The 21,593-nt window shown below is 56.9% G+C and overlaps 1 protein-coding gene across 3 annotated transcripts in view; it reads left to right on the forward strand.

Annotated features, from left to right (window-relative positions):
- Positions 1-10,653: 10,653 nt before the first annotated feature.
- Efhd2 (EF-hand domain family member D2) overlaps positions 10,654-21,593 on the forward strand; it is a 35,697-nt gene continuing 24,757 nt past the window's right edge. For all 3 annotated transcript variants that reach the window (XR_007211511.1, XR_007211510.1, XM_048350285.1), the window contains exon 1: positions 10,654-11,025. Coding sequence is in view for 1 of the 3 variants with exons in the window: in XM_048350285.1 (XP_048206242.1) it covers positions 10,715-11,025 (311 nt within the window). In the remaining 2 variants the exon portion in view is untranslated. The remainder of the gene's footprint in view (positions 11,026-21,593) is intronic.

Raw genomic sequence — 21,593 nt, forward strand, 5'->3', positions numbered from 1 at the left:
CTGAACTCCTAGCCGTTCGGGAGACTGAGATCCAAGGGCTCACAACCCCCAAGTCAGTCCAGGCCGAAGTCTGAGAGACTCCATCTCCAAAATTACTAGCTAAAAGTTGGGCTGGAGGTGTGGCTCAAGTGGAAGGGTACCAGGGGAACAAGCAAGCTGAACGAACCCAAAGCTTTCAGTTCAAACCCCAGTACCAGAAGAAACAAGCAAACAAACAAACAAACAAAAAAGGCTCTCTGTAAATCTCAGAAACGTGCCCTAAAGAACTGGGTAGTATTTCATCTTCTCCTTATCCCCAGCGCCAGTTAAACAGCTGGTGCAGATGTAGCAGCCAACGTGTGTGAAAATTGGGTTGCTCGTTGTGCGTGTATATTTACATTTACGTAGGTTCAAGATGTCCGCGTGAGTCCACTGTATTTTATTCCAAGAACACGTTCGTTCACGGTAGCTGTACACGCCTGTAATCTCAGCACTCAGGAGTCAGAAGCAGAAAAGAATCTCCAGTTCAAAGCTGGCCTACGTAGTAAGACCCTGCCTCAAAACTCCAAGGGCAGTAGTAAAGCACCACCTAGGGTGTTCCGTCCCTATGCCGCTATTTATTTTATCAACATTACAAGCGATCGTGAGGATTCCTTCTCTCCCCACTGTGAGCTGGACGGTACCGCTGCCTCCGCACTCTGTTCCCTGAGCGGCAACCCTGCCACCAGGTTTGGACCACACGATGCTGGTCCCTTGGCTGTCATGGATTGGCTGGTGGTGGGTACCCCATCCAAAACAAACCAATCTGATTTCTCCCTTCAAGCTGAGCCAACCCACCTCCCTATCCCTGGCATTTAAAAGTGGGACACTGGAATGCCATTCGGCTCATTTAGTGGACTGGGGTTGGTGTCATTCAAGGGCTGGAGCAGCGATGTGAAGAGAAAGGCAGATCTCAGAAAGAGACGGCTGGGGAAGAAATGCAACAAGGAACCCCAGAACCCAGAGAGACAGTCAGTGGCTGCTTCAGATACTTGATTGTCGGCACCCAGCATCATGGGTCATAACCCCCACACACACACCCCCATACAACCAGAAGTGGGACATCTTATTTTTCCCGCCTCCCTTGCCGCTAGGAGCTTGGAGCCTGTTGCACACATCTGGCCAATGACACTTAAGTAAAAGCCCTGGAGAGGTTCCTTCCTGGAATGAAAGGCACCTTTTCTTCACACCTGGTCTCCAGCAGACAAGTGGGTTAGGGCATTGGTTCGCAACAGAGGGTGGTGTATCCCTTCTGAGAGAAAGATTGGCAATGTCTAGACATGAATTTTTTGGTGGTTATCACTAGGGTGTGTGGTTGCTACTTTCATCCATTGGTCCAGAGGCCACAGATGTTAATCACCATCTTACGACGCATACAACTCCTGCCACAAAGAGGTAGTTCATCTCGAATGTCACCAGAAGTGATGCTGAGAAGCCTTGTGCAGAGGGGCCTGTGGCTGAGAGCTCCTTTCGGCTCCCCACGCACTCACCCGTCATCCCAGACGCCTGACCCACCTCACTCCTGGGGAGTGGTCACAGGTCACCCGTCATCCCAGACGCCTGACCCGCCTCACTCCTGGGGAGTGGTCACAGGTCACCCGTCATCCCAGACGCCTGACCCGCCTCACTCCTGGGGTGTGGTCACAGGTTCCCGAGGGTGAATGGGGGGAGCAAGCTCCAGCACGCACTCACACACACAGCCACATCATGCTCACACACACACACACACACACACACACACACACACACACACACACCCCTACCTCTGCCCACCTTGCATTTGCTAAAATCCCATTGGACAAAACCAAAGCTGGTGTGGGATGGGCTCCAGCTTCCTGTAATCTACCCTCACTGGGTTTCCTGTTGTTTGAAGCTGAATACATTCCTGGCTGTCTTGATTTCTGAGGGCTTCTGGCTCCAGCTCCTTTCCCTCCAGGAGCCCGCAGTCCCGAAGCCTGCTCGTGGGTTCCATAGGACCCTTTGCGTCACTGAAATTCCCTTGGTTGTTAAAAAAAAAAAAAGAAAAAAAGGCTGTATTGAAGATCAGAGCGGCTCAGAGAGCCGAGGACTGGCTCTTCTGCTTGCACTCCCCTCCTTGCATCTCGATTTCCTCGATTTCCTGCTGCTTGCAACCGTCTGCCCTTCACCAAGAAAGGCCCTCTGCCACCCAGCTCCCACCAGTGCAGAGAAACTACCGGAATCTTTCTTTGGGAGAGGAGAATGTGGCAAGGTGAGACAAGGTACCCGCCATGCACGCGCGTACACACACACACACACACACACACACACACACACACCCCGCATTCTGCCCTCCACAGATGCTACACCAATCACTTTCCACCTTGCCAATGACAGCCCATTTGGGATCCCCAGAATCGTGACTTTGCAGATAAGGTGCCCTTCTCTTGTGTCTCCACCGTCTCACCAGCCCCTGCTTGCAGGAACTGGAGTCATGAAGTGTCTGGAGGGGAAAAAAAATAGCTCTGGGCCTGCGTTCCAAGGACAGCTCCTGGTAGGTGCAGTGGTTTCTGGTTTTTCTTTTTCTTAAGGACCAGGGAAGAAAAGCAATACAGTAAACGCGCAAGAAACCCAAAACCTGCGGGTGCTAACGTAGCAGGAGCAAGGGCATCCAGCAGGGTGGACGATTTCAGCTTATCAGCCTGGCCCCATTTCCATCAAGATGTGCTGCTTACATCCGTCTGCTCAGCGTCCCCAGTTATTTTAGGACAACTCATGACCTTGTGTGCCTGCTTCTGTTGTTGGGTGTTGTGTTTTTTTTTTTTTCCTTCTTTTTATATTTTACTTGGCCCATCTGTTCCCAGAGATCCTCTGCAGTGCCTCCCTCTTACAGCCTGCCATGGGGCACAGTGGCGAGCCCTGTAGTTTGTGAAAGAAAAATAAAAGTGCCCTTTGGACTGGCAAACGGCCCTTGCAGGTAAATCATCAGCCCCCATTCACTGGGGTGACACACCGGGCTATCTGTGGGTGCCAGGCACGGATGCTACTTGTGCCAGAACTCGAAGCCTTGAACTTTGCTCCCCTGTCAAGTTCTGGTCTCCCGCTTTCCCCGAAAGGGAGTTGGAATTGTAATGTATGTTGTATGGAAGAGCTCACTTCTTTTTAAGGTATTCTTCATGTAGCTCTGAAGTACATTTCATCCGACGGTCTTCCGTCAGTGTTCCAAAGCACATGGCCTTTGTTGGCTCTCCCTGGGCTGAGGCCTAAAAAACAATGAAACCAAACTCTCAGCCCCAAGCAGCTGCTCCACCCAGGAAAGGAGACCCGGCCACCTTTCCCTCCCCCTCCCCACCCACATTTCCCCTGACATCCAGAAGGGCCAGGCATGCCAAGGACCCTAGAACTCCAGCACCCCTTCTGTGCGCCTTGGGGGGGGGGCAGCCTGCTGTCTGGGATGGGGCTCTGCCCTTCCAAGAGGCTGCTCAGAGGACACAAATAGTTACATCCTGAGAGTAACCAGTAAATTACATCCAGATTGCTGTTGTGTTAGCAGCCCCAGGGATTGAACCTACAGCACGAGGGCCTCATGCATGCTAGGCAAGTGCTCTGCCATTTGAGCCACGCCCCCAGCATTGCTGAGCCTTAGTTAAAGAGAGCTGCATGGAGGACTGACTCTCCTTTGGGGGTTATTTTATATATATATATATATATATATATATATATATATATATATTTTTTTTTTTTTTTTTGCCAGTCCTGGGCCTTGGACTCAGAGCCTGAGCACTGTCCCTGGTTTCTTTTTGCTCAAGGCTAGCACTCTACCACTTGAGCCACAGCACCACTTCTGGCCATTTTCTATATATGTGGTGCTGGGGAATCGAACCCAGGGCTTCATGTATACGAGGCAAGCACTCTTGCCACTAGGCCATATTCCCAGCCCTTTTTTTTTTTTTTTAAATATTTTTTATGTGCTGGTACTGGGGCTTGAACTCAGGATCTGGGTGCTGCCCCCGGCCGCTTGTTTTGTTCAGGCTGAGCACTTGAGCCGCAGCTCCATTTCTGGCTTTTTGATAGCTCATTGCAGCGATAAGAGTCTCCTGAGCTTTCGTGCCCAGGCTGCCTTCAAACCTCCATCTTCAGATCTCAGCCTCCTGAGTAGCTAGGAGGACAGGTGTGAGCCAAATGTGCAGCTGCTCACCTGCTTTCTTCCACCAATACCTGCCGCCCCCCCGGATGACCGCCTCTCTCTGCACCTGCAGTGCCCCATGGGTCAAGTGTCCCGCCCCCCCGCCCCAGATCCTCAGGTTCCCACATGCAGAGCTGATCGGTCGGCTCCCTCCATCCCGGATCCCTTCCTTCCGCCCTGTCTGCTAAGCAGAGCGATTTAGACGCGCTGGGCCTCTGCGTCGCCCCGAGACCAGCGGGTCGGGAGGCCCCGCGTTGCCTGCCGCTCTCGCCGCCCCAGAGGAGCCGGCCACGCTGGAGAGCTGCCATGAACTTCCGTGCTGTGTCCTGTACACCCACAGAGGTGTCACGTTAGCTGCTCCTCTTTCTTGGCGGCAACCTTGAGCCCTAAAAGCGGGCCACCGGGTCTCTGGAGGGGACACGGAGAAGAGGCCCAAAGTGTCCCCGAGGCCTCGGGTGACCAAGGCTATCAGGCAGCCGTTCAACAAGCATTTCTCCTGCGCTTGCCTCCAGCCAGGTACCCTGTAGGAAACTGGGGGTCCCAAACGGGCATCCGGAAGTTGGATTGGGGGGTGGAGCTAGAGCAGGGGGAAGACTTGGGGCCTCTGTCATCCGAGCTGAAGGTCCTGTGAAGCCCACTCTCCAGCATGGCTACTCCTTCCCTCCCCCTGCCCAGCGGCCCAGGACCAGCATCCAACACAATGAATAGCTCTGATCGCCTGTGGTTGCAGCATACCACATCCCCTGACTAGCTGCCGCCTCTCTCGGTGCCATCTTTTTTCATAGTGAGGCTTAAACTCAGTGCCTTCCAGTCTTGCCCTGCTTTTTGGCTCAAGGCTGGCGCTCTACCGCTCGAGCAACAGCTCCATTCCCAGCTTTTTGCTGTTTAACTGGAGGCAAGAATCACAGAGATGGTTCTGCCCCGACTGTCTTCACGCCGTGCTCTTCAGATCTCAGCCTTTGAGTAGCTAGGACCACGGGCGTGAGCCTCCCTCCCCCCGGCTCTTTGTGAGAAGGCCAGGAGACACTGGAGCAGCCGCAGTCCAGTCTTAAGGTCTCCTCCCACACATACCCTCCTCAGGGCCTTAAACTTGGGCACTGAAGTGCAACCTAGAAACATAAAACATTCCCAGTTGAGCAAATGGAAGGAATATTTATTTTCTGGCATTGGGGTCAAACGCAGGACTCAGGCATGCTAAGCAAGCCCTCTACCACAGCCCTCCACCCCGAGCCCATACACAAGGAATCTGAAAGTTCACCTAGGCTCCTGTCAACTTTTAGCCTCCAAAATAACCCCAAAACAGCATACCAATAAGGTGATGCCTAGGGCTGGGGATATGGCCTAGTGGCAAGAGAGCTTGTCTCGTATACATGAGGCCCTGGGTTCAATTCCCCAGCACCACATATACAGAAAATGGCCAGTGTTAGGTCCTCTCCCTGAGGGCTACATGCAGATGCCCCCACCTCATTAAGTCTCCACCCAGTTACTTGGGTAACCAGCAGACCTGGAGGCAGTTACCTCCCCTTTCCCTGAGGTCACCTCCTAATCCACCTGGCCACACCCTTTGCCCCTGCCCTAAATAAAGCAGGGCTGGGTGAGGGTCTCTCTCTCTCTCTCTCCCTTCTCTCCGGCCATGGATCATCTTGGCCACAGGCCAGCAGTTCGGTAATAAATGTTCTCTCCTGCCTGAATACCGCGTGGCGTTCTCCTTTACCAGCTACCTACTTTAAAAACCTAACAGCCAGAAGTGGCGCTGTGGCGCAAGAAGAAGCCAGGGACAGTGCCCAGGCCCTGAGTCCAAGCCCCAGGACTGGCCAAGAAAGAAAAAAACAAAAAACAAAACAAGAAACAAAGTCGATGCCTAATGATTTGCAGCTGTTGGCCCCATGCTCACCCTCCTTCTCCTCCTCTCCCACTCAGGGGTCCCCCAAGTGCTGCCTGACACCCCTAGAGAGGAGCCTGTGACTCCCAACACAGCCCCTCACCCCCATTGCTCCTGTGAAGATGGGTGCTGTCCCTGACCCCGTGATCTCTGAGCTCAATCACTCATCAAGGACTTTCCTGTTGACCGGGGAGTCTGGCAATGATGACTTAGCACAATGGTCTCTGTAAAACGTTGGGCTTGAATGCTACATTTTATGAGCCCATGTTATCTCTTGGAGCCTCCCTAATCCCTTCTTGCTTTCACAGCTTCTCCGGCTGGAGAGCCACCCAGTTCTGTCAGATTCCAGGACACACACACACACACACACACACACACACACACACACACACACACAACCCGGTCAGGCCTCTTCCTGACCCTTTCCTCTCCTCCTGGTTGACCCTCCCTCTTTTTCAAAGTGCTCTTGTTTTTCTTGAATATTGCTTCACCCCTCCCCACAAGACGGTTATACAAGTAGATGTGGGAGGGAGAAAAGAAACCGAAGTCAGTGATGACTAAGCCTGCCCAGCTCCCTTCCTGCCGCGGAACCGTCAGAATTGGCTCTGGCTCACTCTAGCCCCGGTAGCCGTCCTCCGTAGAGGGTGCGAATTTTCCTGAAGATGACTCTCAGCACATGACGGAATGTCGTCATGTCTCCCCAGTGCCGAGCCGTCCCCCCTGCGCCAGAATCTGTGCTCTGGGCACAAGATCCAGGGGCGTTCAATCTCAACTTCCCCTCACACAGGTGCACCTGGGATTTCCTGGAGTCCCATCTCCCCTCGGGGCTCAGCTGTCTGGGGGCAGGGCTCCGCTCTCTTTCCCCCGATTCCTTGGGTTTCGGGAAGGGAGGAGTGTTTTTCCTCAAGTGCAATGACCTCAGAAGGCAAAAGCTCAAAGGAAATGCAGCCTCACCCATGCACCTTTGGCTTCAGGGCAGATCCGCCACAACCAGTGCTACCTACGGGCAGGGCAAAAACGCAAAGCCTCTGCAGCTGGCCTTGCGGTGGGCAGCTTGAGCGCTTGCCAGGTGGTTACCGAGCCTCAGAGTCCAGCGAACTCGGAAATCAGTGAGAAGGGTCAAAGGCTCTCCCATGGGGGCAGGCTCCATGGACAGCTCCCCTTTTACAAGCTGTAACAGAAACCCTCCGCCTGTGTGTCCTGGTATCTGCCCTCCCTCTTGAGGCGTGTATGTGCAAAGCCAAGTGGGAAATCAACCAGAGAGTGCAATGCACACAGCTGGCCAAGGAGAGAGAAAGAAGAGAGAGAGAGAGAGAGAGAGAGAGAGAGAGAGAGGAAGGAAGGAAGAAGGAAGGAAGGAAGGAAGGAAGGAAGGAAGGAAGGAAGGAAGGAAGGAAGGAAGGAAGGAAGGAAGGGAAGGAAGGAGACAAAGAAGGGAGGGAGAGAAAGAAGGAAAGAAAGAGCCAGGCACTGTGGCTTATACCTGTAATCCTAGCTACTCAGGAGGCTGAGATCTGAGGATCACGGTTCGAAGCCAGCCCAGACAGAAAAGTCCCTGAGGGACTCTTATCTCAAGTAACCATTCAAATACCGGAAGTGGTACTGTGGCTCAAGTGGCAGAGTACTAGCCTTGAGCACAAAGAGGCTCAAGGACAGTGCCCAGACCCTGAGTTCAAGCCTCACAACCAACAACAACAAAAAACACACAAAAAAAACTTTCACAAATACAAAGCATTTCCTAATAAAGGCAGTCCTAGAGTTGGAGGCATGGCTCAAGTGATAGAGCAAGTTCAAACCCTTAAAAAGGTTAGCTAAAAATACATAAAACAGGGCTGGGAATGTGGCTTCGCAGTAGAGTGCTTGTCTAGCATGCATGAAGCCCTGGGTTTAGCTCCTCAGCACCACATCAACAGAAAAAGCCAGACATGGCGCTGTGGCTCAAGTGGTAGAGTGTTAGCCTTGAGCAAAACCAGGGACAGTGCTCAGGCCCTGAGTCCAAGCCCAGGACTGGCCAAAAAAAAAAAAAATAACCAATAAAATAATCCTGTTTCATACAGAGCCACTAGGAATCACAAGTTAGGCTCAGTAAAGTTTTGAAAGTAGCTGCTTTATGAGAAAAAACAAGAGGCTGGCAAACCTAAGTATCTGCAGATGCCATATCATCATTTCCATCTCTAGCCTGAACCAATTCAGTAACAGGTACTTAAAAGCTGCTTTTGCTGACGCTTTCCATGACTCCTGAATTAACTACAAGCAGGAGGAAAGTGTGGCATCCCTGCCTTCACTGTGTGTGTGTGTGTGTCTGTATGTATGTCTGTGTGTGTCTATGGGTCTGCTCTAAGCCATTCTCTCCGCAGCTTTAAGACAAGGGGCCAAAATTACCCCTAAGGAACAGAGCCTCTTTGGGACAGGGCACTCCCCACATCTGCCGTCTCCCCCTTCAGTGATAGAAGTAATAGCAACACCCCCTAAGCCCCTCTAGAAACAAGGTCTGAAAGAATGAGCGACCAGGCCATGAGTTCAGCAGGACTGTTACAGAATTATGCACGACCCCCTCTGCCCCATTCTGTGTAACACCTAAAGCTCCTGTTTGTGCCCCAAAGGTGGCTGAAGATTGGCTGAAGCGCCATCTTCCTGTGGCATACTGGTCCATGGAATAAGTAAGTCAACTCTCTCTGCCATTCTCCATGACTCTTATTTGGTATATTAAGAGTAAATGTCCAGGGCTGGGGATATGGCCTAGTGGCAAGAGTGCCTGCCTCGGATACACGAGGCCCTAGGTTCGATTCCCCAGCACCACATATACAGAAAACCGCCAGAAGCGGTGCTGTGGCTCAAGCGGCAGAGTGCTAGCCTTGAGCGAGAAGAAGCCAGGGACAGTGCTCAGGCCCTGAGTCCAAGGCCCAGGACTGGCAAAAAAAAAAAAAAAAAAAAAGAGTAAATGTCCAGCCTTGATCTGTGGGGACACAGGGGTTTGGGCCTGGAGTCTAAACTCTCATCTTTTACACCAAGGGCCAGTGGCTCATGCCTGTAATCCTAGCTACTCAGGAGGCTAAGATCTGAAGATCATGGTTTGAAGCCAACCTTGGCAGACAAATCCAAGAGAGTCTTATCTCCAATTAAGCAGTAAAAAGCCAGAAGAGGAGGTATAGCTCAAATGGTACAGCACCATCCTTGAGCAAAAATGCTAAGCAAGAGGGTGAGACCCTGAGTTCAAGCCTAGTACCAAAACAAAACAAAACAAAATCTGCACATTCACTAAATAACGAAATGTTTTTGTTGTGTTGGATCCTTTAAGAGATCCAGAAATCTGCCTTTTGCAAGTAGTTGGACCAAACTGCTCAAGCCTAATAGGAATTCTGTTTGCTTTTTTTAAAAAAAAAATTAAGCTAAGCATCTGTAATTGAACTCAGAAACCATACCACAAACAAGCCAAGAAAAATTTCACATTTTCTGAACTCCAAAGGGCTTTTCTTACCCCATCTCAATTTCATTTATTAGCACATGTTATAATTCAGTAACTTTCTTAAACCAAGAAATACCGATTTGAGCATGTGGAAACCACTCAAGCCTGCTGGCTGGACTTTGCCTTCTGGGGGGGGCTCTGTATGTTCTCTGTCTGGGGCTGCAGGAAGGGGTGCCTGCTTCAGGTCCCCAGGATTCTCCTGATGGCTGAGAAAACATGCAGGGAGCCTGAGCACCCCTCTAATTTGGAGATTTTCAAATTGTAGTGGGCAGAATTCCCCGAGGTGCTTGTTAAAAGGTAGAGTCAAGCATCCCAGCCTAGAGACCAGGTCTGTCTGTCTGTCTGTCAATTCGCAGTATGGCTTCACTGGTGACCGGCCTGGTCGTTTGGCTGCAGACCCACAGCTCTGCAGTGTTCTGGTAGCTCAGCAGACCCCGGGGATAAATCCACCAGGGGCCCTCTCGCCCTTTCCATGAGCCTCTGGGGAAGGCCATCTCCGTCCTGGGTCAAGAGCTCCCGTCAGTCTCTCCCGGGCTGAGTCATCGGCATGCCTCCCCGAGTGGGGACTGCAGCACCCCCTTCCCCTCGCCCACTCCCCGTCCTCCAGCGGGGCGGGGCCCCTGCACCCCACCTCCCGCCTCTCCTTCCTGGCATCTGCATCCGCTGGCCCAGCCCTTCCCCAGGCCAAGCTACTCGTGCTGGGGTCTACCTTCCTCAGACCCCTCGTGCTTCCTCCACCAGGCGTCTCCATGGCAACCGCCAGGGTGTCAGAGGCCCAGGACGGAGACTTCCGGGCGCTGGGGAGATCCCGGAGAAAAGGGCTGGGGCTGGGGGGGGGTCTCCCCTTCCCCAGGTCCCCGCCACCCACACCCCAAAACGCAGGCCCCTCCTGGGCGCTCAGCAGGGGTGGAGAGGGAGGGCGGCCTTCCCGGGGCTCCCCGCGTCCCACGCGGCCGTGCGGGGTGGCGGCGAGCGCGTCCGGGAAGCGCCACGCACGGGACCCCGTCCCGCTCCGGCCTCCCCCACCCCCAAGCCCGGGCGGGGAGGGCGGGGCTGGGGCGAGGGCGGGGCGGCAGGGGGCGTGGTCTCCCTTAGCCCCGCCCCCGGGGGCGGGACTGCGCCGGGGCGTGTCAGGAAGAGGAAGAGCGCGGCCGGCGGGCGCGCGGGAGGCAGGGCCGGGCCGAGCGAGCGCCGCGCGGCCACCATGGCCACGGACGAGCTGGCCAGCAAGCTGAGCCGGCGGCTGCAGATGGAGGGCGAGGCCGAGGGCGAGTCGGCCGACGCGGCGGAGGCGGCGGAGGCGGCCGAGGGGCCCGACGGGGCCGAGGGGGCCGAGGGGGCCGAGGCGCGGGGCGGCGCGGACGGGGAGCTGAGCGCCAAGCTGCTGCGCCGCGCCGACCTCAACCAGGGCATCGGCGAGCCGCAGTCGCCCAGCCGCCGCGTCTTCAACCCCTACACCGAGTTCAAGGAGTTCTCCAGGAAGCAGATCAAGGACATGGAGAAGATGTTCAAGCAGTGAGTGCCCCGACCCCCGCCCCGGCCCCGGGACCCTCCCCCTAGCGAGCCCGCCCCCGGGACGATGCAGCCCCCCACGCGGGCCCGGACGAGCGCGGGCCCCCGCCACCCACGGGTGTCGGACCGGGTCTGTGCTGAGATCCCCTCGCCCTGCTGGGGACCTCTGCCCACCTCCCCGCGCCCCGAGACGGGACCCGGGGCCTCCTCCCGCCACCCCAGCTCCCTGTTCCCCACCCCCACCCCAGCACTCGCCGGCCAGACACCCCCAGAGCCTCTTACAGGGGCCGTGCATTGCCTAAACCGACTCATCCTTTTCTTTCCTCCGCTGATCTCTGAGCCCCACAGCCTGGGTTCCCACCAGGAGAACACACACACACACACACACCCCAGTTTATTTTATTTAGCACGTACTACCAAACTATGTGTGTGGGGGGTGATAACTCTTCCATCCTTTCCCCCACCACAGTTACCCAGCTCCCAAATCTTTGGCCCTCCAGTGGTCTTTCTAGGGAGAAGCCCCTCAGGCCCTGTCCCTGACTCTCCAGACATGGAGTCTCCCTCATATTTCTTCCTCTCTGGACTTTAGCCCTTCCCTGTACCCCCCACACACACTGTCCCCTCCTTTTCTTGCCCTCCCTGCACTGAGAAGCCATGCCCTCCCCATGGGCCTTCCTCTTGCTGTAAAGGATCACCAGTGGCCCCCACACATCCAGGCAAATAAGGGGCCCCTTCCTATCTTAGGTGTTCCTGCTCCAGTTCTTTATGGCTCCCCAGGCCATGCCCTCTCCAGGTTAGACGGGCTCCACCCTGCCACACACACACCCACAAAGCAAAACTTGTTATCTCTGGGGAGGAACCCAAGAACAAAGATTCTACTTCCCCTTGGGCCCATCCTTGACCGAGGCCTCTCCTCTCCCCTCAGTCACGGGGTGCCCAGGCTGGTGGTGGGTGACGTCTTGTCTTTGGTACTCCTCCTCCCCTTGCCTGTTCTTTCCCCCTGGCTCCTGAAGAGGGGATAGCCCACCCATGCCGTCTGGATGCATCCAGAAGAGGGTAGAACCATCTAGAGCTTGTGTTTTGCGTGGAAGTCCAGCCCACCCTAATGAGGCAGCCCAAAGGTGGCAGGGAGCAAACTGAGGGGTGTCAGCACCAGCCACACACAGCTGACAGCCCAGACCACCAAGCAGGAAGCCCAGGAAGGGGGTGTTTCATAAGTCCACCCTTGAGAAAGTTCTTCCCACATCTTCCTCTCCCTGGATGGGTTTTGGTTCCTAGTCTTAGGCGACTGGAGGCCCCAGGTTTTCTTTGACCCCTCCCCCACCTCCTGAGCCTGAGTGTGGGGGAGGTCCCCAGGTCAAAGAGCCCACCTCTGACTCCGGGTCCTGGAGGGTGTTCTTGTAAAGTTCCCAACCAGGCTGGAGAGCAATATCCCCACATTCCAAAACCGACACTAAATGCCCTTGGGGCCTGCGACCTATGGCTGTGACTTCCTGTGGAGTTGCCCAGGGGGAGGCCAGTGGCCATTCAGACAAGACAGATTCCTGCGTCCTTAGACCCTGGCCAGAGGAGCTCCCCCACCCTCTAACCAGCACCCATACCTTTACGCAGTGAAGAGTCAGGGCACAGACATAAACAAGAATGCACAGCTAGATTCAACTCAGGCCTGAGTCTCCAAAACCCACGCTCTTCCCTTCCAGGATTCCCATAGAAGAAGTCTATGTCCGTCTCTGACAACATCACCAGCATCCCACTTTTCCTTCTCCCCTGAGCTTCCTCCTGGGCTTCCATAGCATCCTTACCCCCCCCAAAAAAGGAGGTGTTTGGGGGAACCCACACCCCCCCCAAATGAGCAAGCTTGGGAGGCTGCAGTTTGGTCTGGGAGGAAGGCAGTGGGGAGAAGCTGTCTAAAGCTGTTTGCAAAGCACCCTTGCTTTTTATACAGGCTGCTGTGAGGTTCCATTTGATGAGGGGTACTTTGCTGGAGACCAGGGTTTGCTGAACCCCACATGCCACCTCTTGGCACCAGTGCTGCTTCCTGGGGTGCTAGGAGGTCTGAGGGAGCAGGAAGTAGCCGGAAACGGGACTTGTGTGGAGGAAGTGCCACCCGCGGTGCGCCCGGGGCTGGTGGAAAGCTGGCCGATTTTGTATTCAAGGAAACAAGGCTTCACTGTGCCTGCCGGGGCCCAGCCCAGCTGAGCCCCAACTGTGAACGGCCAGCAACCAGCCCTCGTGCAGCACAGACCCCTGTTTCACCGCCACTGCGGGGGGACTGTAGCCTCCTGGGCCCCAGCAGGGCCTGGGGATGCAGCCAGGGCCTCGCTGGGAGCCAGGGACGGAGAGCCTGCCTCCTCCCTGGGGCTTCACAGCAGAGCCCCGAGCAGGAGACGCAGGCAGGCAGGCAGGCAGGCAGGGGACCTGGAGTCGCTTCTCTTGGGATGCTGAGCTAGGAAGCTGGGCTTCCCTCCTTACCTTGCTTACCGGCAGTCCGGAGGCTTCTGTCTCCCCATCTGCATAGAGCCGGCTGAGTGTGGCAATGCACAGAGACACCCCCCCCCTTTGGGACTCTTTGTTTTTGAGGTCTCTTGAGCCCCAGTGGCTACCAGAACTGCCTTCCAGGGGCAATAGCCCATCCGTTCAGAGTGGATTTGCTGTGGCAAATCTCTGTACTTAGAACAGTGCCGTTTCCTCCCTGGAGAGACTCCAGCCTGTCTGCCTGTTTTACAGAGAAGGAAACTGAGGACTTGCTCAGGACCACAGGGAGGTTTTGGCGGCAGAACCAGAGCCTCCTGGGCCGCACAATAGAGATAGCGGCTTTTGCTTCTCAGGCTGAGGCTTGGGGGTGACACGTATTGGGCTCTTATCCAAGGTTGGGTACAACTCTTTGTACGCAAGGCATTGCGTCCCGGAGCTTTGACTCTCTTTCCCCCACGCCCCCAGGTGTGGCCTCAGGGCTTCTGTTACCTCTAATCCTCTTCCCTTCTTCCCACTCTGACCACCCATCCAGGGCTGTTTCAAGAAGCCTCCGGGGCTAGGATGCATGAACAGCCCTAGAGTCCCGAGGGGATGCCAGCCCCTGAATTGTCATAGCCCGGGTGGGACTTGCAGGGGGCTCTGTAAGGTGAGACCTGCGGTAGCCACATCACAGGGAGCCTGCTGTGGACTTGGAGGAAGGCGCCCTAGTTCTCGCCCTGCTGGGCCTCAAGGGCCCTGGGGGCCCAGCCGCCCCCCACCTCATCCCATGACCCTTGCCCAAACAGGCAGGCTTCCCTTGTCTCCTGGACAGCCCTTATCTCAAGCCCTGAGTCTGCCCTTCCTTTCTTCCTTCCTTCCTTCCTTCCTTCCTTCCTCCCTCCCTCCCCTCCTCCCTCCCTCCCTTTCTTCCTTCCTTCCTTCCTTCCCCCCCCCTCCTCCCCTCAGTGGTCAAGACTTTGAAGTGACCAGTACTGGGTTCAAATCCCGGGCATGTGCCCTGGGAAAGACACTTCAGCTGTGTGTGTGTGTGTGCGTGTGTGTGTGTGTGTGTGTGCGTGTGCGCGCGCGCGCGCATGCCAGTACTGGGGAGGATTGAACTCCCAGCCTGGACACTTTGTCTTTCAGCTCTTTGCCTGAAGGCTAGCACGCTATCACTTGAACCACACCTTCCCTTCTGGCTTCCTGGTAATTCATAGGAGATTAATAACGTTTCTCAGACTTGCCCTCGCAGGCTGGCTTTGAACTTCCAATCTTCAGAGCTCAGCCTCCTGAGTGGCTAGGATTACGGGGATGAGCCACCTTTCCGGGCCACCCTCCTCACCCTGGAGCAAGGTGGATGAGTGCTCACTAAGTTACCAGCAAGCGCCACGTCCGGGTGATGGTCCAGGGCTGACCCCGAGGTAGCGCCCACCAGCCGACTCCTTCCCGGGAAGAGGCTGCCAGGCTGGCAACAGCCCTTGGCTTTGGGGCTGGGATGACGGCCTCCGGCAGGCACGCTGATTGACAGCTACATATGGCTTTGATAAATAACAAAAATAGAGAAACATTCATTATCACTTAATTACACTGTGGGCAGGTGGCAGGAAAAAAAGGACAAGCAAACAACAGCTTTGAGGGACACAAAACTGGAGCCCCAGCACCTTCCTGCCCCTACCCAGCTGAGTTTTCCTGGACAGGATGCTGTCCAGATACTTGTGTGCCTCCGTTTCCCCTGGAGTTATAGGGCCTGTAAAGTCCTGAGGACTCCGTGTGTAAAGTGCTGAGGAGTCGAGCCCATCCGTGCTGGCCCGTGGGTTACGGTCTTGAAAAAAACGTGTCCGTTCCCGTGATCCTTTGTGCCATACAGATCTGAGCACGTTCAGAGATTCGAAAACGGCGCTTCAGAGCCACGCAGCAGTGGCTCACGCCTGTGATCCTAACTACTCACTAGGCTCAGCTCTGAGCAGTGTGGTTCAAAACCAGCCCAGGGCATGAAACTCCTGAGACGCCCATCTCCAGTTAAGTAGCAAAGAGCAGGAAGGGGGGCTGTACGTGGCTCAAGTGGTGGCGTGTCAGCCTGGAGGGAACAAGCCAAGGGAGAGCATGAGGCCCTGAGTTCAAGCCCCAATACCACCCATACACATTCCTGCCCTCAAGAAACTGAAATCTCGGAGACCGGTGGTGTGGTGGGGCCTCTGGGAAATGTGCTCCCCACAGCCACCCCCACCCTGGCCTCCGCTCTGCTCCTCTTAGGTAGAACCTCAAGGTCCAGCCACTTCCAGGGGAACATGGCCACATCACCCAGGGCTGGCATTCAATGCTCACATCAGCACAGAGGGTGAAACTGAAATCTGGAAAAGACTGAGTCACTTGTCCACGGTGATAGCAAGTGTTGGGGCCACGGTTAGAGCCAGCAGGCCCAGGAGAGTCTGGCTTGTGGGGTTGGGGTGTGAAGGGCTACTCAGAGTCCCCAGGGAGAGCAGTGTGTGGAGGCCCAGTGGTTGGGTCCCACAGTAGTCTGGGGCCTGGAGGGGTGGGGGGGTAGGGGTGGAGGAAAGCCTCGCCCCCTGGAGGCCTTAGGCCACTTCCCCTCCACTTCCCCTCTGCCTCTGAGTCACCTCGCCCCCCCCAGGACCCTTGGTTCCTCTTGATTTTCCCGGTCCTTCCTTGTTCCTGGTGCCAAGACTGGGGCCTGCCTCCAGCTGAAAGAATCCCGGCCCCCGGACCTGCCACCTTGAGGCCAGCCAGGGCCCGGCCCGGAAGGGGAGCGAGGTAGAGTCACTTTGTAGCCTGTGGGGGCTTGCCCACGCAGCCTCCTGACCCAGCAGCCTTCTCCTTCTCAGCCTGGGAAGGGCAGAGGTGGAACTGGAACCCAGGTCTTTGCCAGGGTCTGCCAGACTCCAGGCCCCCTGTCCCCCCTCACGGGGGTGAATGGACTGGCAGCTGGAGAAGCCTGTTAGGAGCGCAGAGTCGCTGGCAGGTCAGAATCTGCATCTCAGCCAGCTCCCCAGGTGTGCACGCCCACGGCCCCCCTGGTTGCTCACGGTGGGGGGGTGCGGGGGGGTGACTTTGGGCAGGTGACTTCATCTGGAGCAGCTCGGGAATCACTAGATGAATGAAGTCTGGACTGAGTAATTCATAAACACTGGGGTTTTATTAGGCACTCAAGAAATACTCTATAATCAGCCTCCAAACCAGAGTGATTATTCTGAGAGGCAGCAGGAAGCCGGCTCCAGGCGCACCTCCGCCAAGTGAGCCCCCAGGAAGCCGCAGTCAGCCAGAGGCCGATCCTGGGGAGTCGTGGTGGGGGGGACATGAGTACTCCCCGTGGCTCCCCTGGCCCGCCCCCTCCACTCTAGCCCCCCAGACACAGGGCACCAGATCACGGTCAGAGTCCGCAGATGGGGCTGGAGGAAGAGATGTGGGCTTTCCCCGTGTGGGGGGCGGGGGGGGGTGCAGAAGAACCAAGCGTAGGAGTCAGCATCCGGCCTCGTGTCCCTCCCACCCAGCGTCAGAACCAAGGTACTGTCATCTAGCACTTTCCTGCTTCGAGCAACCTGCCTTCCCAGTTCTCAGAACATAAAATAGAGGACGAGGTGGGAGAGGACCAGTCGGGAGAGGTGCTGTCATTAGTGCTGGGTGAAGAGGCTAGCCGGTTCCTGTCCATCATCACACTCTTGCTTGTGCCAGTACCAGGGCTTTAACTTAGTCCCCTGTACTCCTGCTCCATTTTTTTCCCTCACCGCTGGGCACCAAGCTTCCAGTCTAGATTTTTTTTTCCCCTGCTGGTTAATTGGAGATAAATGTCTCAGATTTATCTGCCTCAGCTGGCTTCAAACCTTAATCCTCAGATCTCAGCCTCCTGAGTAGGTACTGAGCCATGGGTGCCTAGCTAACAAAGGTATTTCTGTGTCTGTGTGTGCGTGCGCGCGCCTTCGTGGCAGTGCCGTGGCTTGAACTCAGGGAGGGGGCCTCCAGCTCTCTTAGGGCTTTCTTGCTTATGACTGGCACTCTACCACTTGAGCCACGCCTCCAGTCCAGCACTTGCTCTGATCATCCTAAAGGGAGATATTAGTGATAACAATTCAATGCTGAGCCCAAAGCCAGATGGGCCTGGTGGGTCCCAAGCCCGTCCTTTCCCACATCTGTCCTCCTGGGGCCCCACACCCCCAAGAGTCCTGGGTCAGGAGGGACACCCTGACATTATTCTGCCCTCACCGGGCACAGTGCAGCGGGGGTGGAGATCGCCCGGGGGGGTGACCAATAGCCCAAAGCCAGACGGGACCCCCCCACCCCCCGAGGGGAAGCAAGGACCCTCCTGTCCCAGAAGGTGCACAGGACTCTGTAGCACAGACAGGCGAGAGCACCAGCACCAGGCTTGTAGCAGTGCTTTTGATGAGGCCCGGATGGGGCCCCAGCTGCATCCTTGTCACCTCCGACCTTGGCCGATGACCTTGCCCTCTGAGCCCTAGCCTCCTGGTCTGCTGAACGGGGTGTCTACACCTGCTTCATAGAGTCCTTCGGACACTCGGCGTAGTGCCTGGGACATCGTAACTGCTCAGGAAAGAGTAGCCAGCCTGGTAACGGTGTGAAAGGGGGTGAGCTGGGGTGTGGGACCAGGCACGCATACTGCACGGCCCTGGAACCCGCCACCGCCCGTGCCCGGGACCTCCAGTTATCAGATCTGGGGGAGCAGGCAACTGGGTCAACCCAGAGGACCTTGCCTGCCTGCCGGGGTGGCAGCGGGGTGTGCCACTTGCGAGGGGGAAGGGAAGGGGCTTTGTGGCCAGCATGGGGCCGCAGCTGCCTAGCCCTCCCTGGTGAGAACCATTCAGGGAGCGCTCACAAGAATGTGGGCTCCCTGCCAGGCCCAGCCCGAGAGAGCTGCTGAGCCCCCAGGCTGCGGGCCAGGCTGGGGGGGGGGGGTGCCTTCAGCCTTTCTAGGTAGGATTGAGAATGTCAGACCCACCCTTAGGGACTAGAGAGAATCGCGCCCCCCACCTGCTGTGTGCCCCTGGGCTGTTCACTGCCCTCTCTGGGCCCCAATTTCCCTCTGTAAAAGTAAACACATAGCCAGACTGTGACGGGGAGGGGGGGTGTCATGCGACCTGAACCTTCCACAGCTTCTATTCCAGCCAGGGATGCGCCGTCTCCACCCACCCAAGAACCCTGGTTCTCTCCTGGCTCCTTAGCAGCCCCTGTCACCTCCTGTACTTGAGGATGGAGAGCCCCCCAGCCAGAGAGGACACGCTCTGTCATTCAGCCTCCATGTTGCTGGGTGCTTGAGTGAGGCCGACAGGGGCTGGAGAACAGAGGGGCCCCGGGTCTCCATGTCCACCCTCCCCCTGCTCCCCGAATCCTCCACAAACCCAGAGCTGCTTTGTATCTAGAATCATCTTTTCCTTTGTTTTCTTGCCAGTCCTGGGGCTTGGACTCAGGGCCTGAGCACTGTCCCTGGCTTCTTTATGCTCAAGGCTAGCACTCTGCCACTTGAGCCACAGCGCCACTTCTGGCCTTTTTCTACATATGTAGTGCTGAGGAATCGAACCCAGGGCTTCATGTACATGAGGCGAGCACTCTACCACTGGGCCATATTCCCAGCCCCCACATTTTCTTTAATAGTCCTGAAGGCAGGCAGCAGCACCAGCAATGGTGACAGATAATTGTGTGCGCGTATACTGTGTGCTGGTGACTGGTAATCGTGTGCGCGCCTACTGTGTGCTGGTCCTGGGGCTTGAACTCGGGGCCTCATGCCGACCTTAGCTCTTTTGCTCAAGGCTAGCGCTCTACCACTTGAGCAACACCTCCACTTCTGGTTAACTGGAGGTCAGAGCCTCTCCATTTGTCGGCCTGGGCTGGCCTGGAACCGGGGTCCTCAGATCTCAGCCTCCTGAGTAGCTGGGATGACAGGCGTGAGCCTTGGTTCCCTGAGGTGACTGGCTGTCGCTGCTACAAGTAGCACAGTGTGTGTGTGTGTGGGGTGGGGGTCCTAGGGGAGACTAGGCCCAGCTCTGAGACACTACTTTGAATCCTTGCCCCATTCTTTAACAAAGTCAAAGGACCACTGGCGCAGATGGGTAAATCGAGTCGGGGCGAGGGGGTGTCAGTGACTCAGGAAGGGTCACCCAGCCAGCAGGTGACTGAGTTGGGGTTTGAACCCCAGTCAGTCAGGCAGAGTCGCTGTGACTGCACACTTGGAGGCCGTCCTGGGTGAGGTGATCTCCGAGCCTGCGGCCCTGGGCCTCAGACCGCACGCGGAGCCGGACCCTGGGACCAGCCACCGCCAGCCCCCGCCTCTCCCCGCCCCGCGCGCCTCGCCCTGGCCGCTGACCACCCAGCCCGGGGCCGGCACCTGCGTCGTCCCCCTGGGGCTGGAGCCCGCCCCCATGCAGCCCCGGTAATTGATTCGTCTTTGATGGAAACAGACAGCGGTTTGAGCCGCAGCCCAGATTTCCCTCCACGTTCAGACTCGCGAGCTGCACTTCCCTGGCTCTGGGGGAAATGGGCGCGCTTGTGCAGGGGCTCCCGGGCCAGGGTCAGCGTCTGGCCCTCTGTGCCCCTGGCCTGTGCTCATCCTGACCCGCCAGGGGGGGCTGAGCACCGGGGTCAGGGGTCATAGAGAGAAGGATCCCGCCCTGGCTAAATCTCACGAGGGTGGGGGCAGCCGAGGGTGGGGGCGGCTGCCGTGTGGACGAAGCTCCCTGAGGCCCCTGCCGGGTGCCGGGTGCGTGTGAGCCCGGTCCCCGTGCCGCCCCCACCCACGTGGGTGCCCGCTGCATGCGCGTGACATTTAAGGGGGGGTGGTCTTGGTGTGATGAGCAGCTGTCCTGCCCACTGCCGGCCGGATGCCAACACACAAGAGAGACACGGGGGGGGGGGGGTGGAGGGAGGGGGGGGGGCCAGGCAGCCCGGAGGACACACCCCTTCTTGGGAACCACTGCGCTGTGGGGCGCTGGCAGCTCACACCTGTGATCCCAGCTACCAGGAGGCTGAGACCCGAGGAAGCCAGCCCTGTAGACAACTCGGAGACTCCACTTAACCACCAGAAGCCGGAAGTGGAGCTGTGGCTTAAGTGCTAGAACACCAGCCTCAACCGAAGAAAGCTTACAGGACAGCGCCCAGGCTCTGAGCTCAAGCCCTAGAACCAGCACACACGCACACGCGCACACACACACACACACTCTCACTCTCTCTCTCTCTCGCTCTCTCTCTCTCTCTCTCTTTCTCTCTCTCTCTCTCTCTCTGCTTTGGTGAGGATTCCAGAGCCCCAGCAATCCCTCATTGACCTTCATTGGAGCCCAAGGTCAGCAAGTGGAAGGCTGGGTTTCTGAGGGGCCGACTGGGCCCTCCGCAGGCTCTGCCCCCCTTCCTCCCCCCCCCCACGGCACTGCACTGTAACCTGGAGTTGCCCCACAGGCCCCTCCCTCCTTCATCCCCGGCCGCCCCGCCCACTGCCCCGGGCCCTGTCACTCCACGGGAGAAGAAGGTCTTAGGACCCTGGGTTCCCTCCAGGCCCCCGAGCCCCATCCTTCCTGTGCTTCATCACGCCAACCACTGACTCACTCGTGCGTGAACTATTTATAACCCCTTGCACAAATGCTTCCCTCCCTTCCACGCAGACACCGTCTGTGCTGGAAAGGTGCTCCCCCCAGCCATCGTGAGCTCACGAGCTCCACACAAACCAGGGTAGAAGCCCAGCAACTTCCTTCCTGCTGTGTGACCTTTGGCTGGTCGCTCGACCTCTCGGTGCCTCTGTTGTAAAATAAGATCCTGGCCTGGAGACAGACTTCAGGAAGTGACAGCTATTAGCTGTCCAGAGCGGTGCCCGGCTTTCGTAGGATCATCCCCAGCCCTTCCCGGTCGCACTGCTGTCACCCAGGCAGCTGAAGGCTGCTCAGGCTTCTTCGGGCACAGAAAAGCCGCCCTCCCAGCCCCCACCTCCAGCTGCCCCGGAGGAGGGCAGGCAGGTGCTGGCTTAGCCTGCTAATGCCCTGGAGCAGTTGCTCCCAGCACCAGTGGCAGCCCTGCAGAGGAGGGGCAGGCTAGAGGCCGCCTCTAGCTATGGTTACCCCTCCAGGAGGAGGGTGAGGGGCACCCCCCCCCTCTGCCCTGCAGTT

Source organism: Perognathus longimembris, chromosome 7 (genome assembly GCF_023159225.1).
Source record: "Perognathus longimembris pacificus isolate PPM17 chromosome 7, ASM2315922v1, whole genome shotgun sequence".
Lineage (NCBI taxonomy): Eukaryota > Metazoa > Chordata > Mammalia > Rodentia > Heteromyidae > Perognathus > Perognathus longimembris.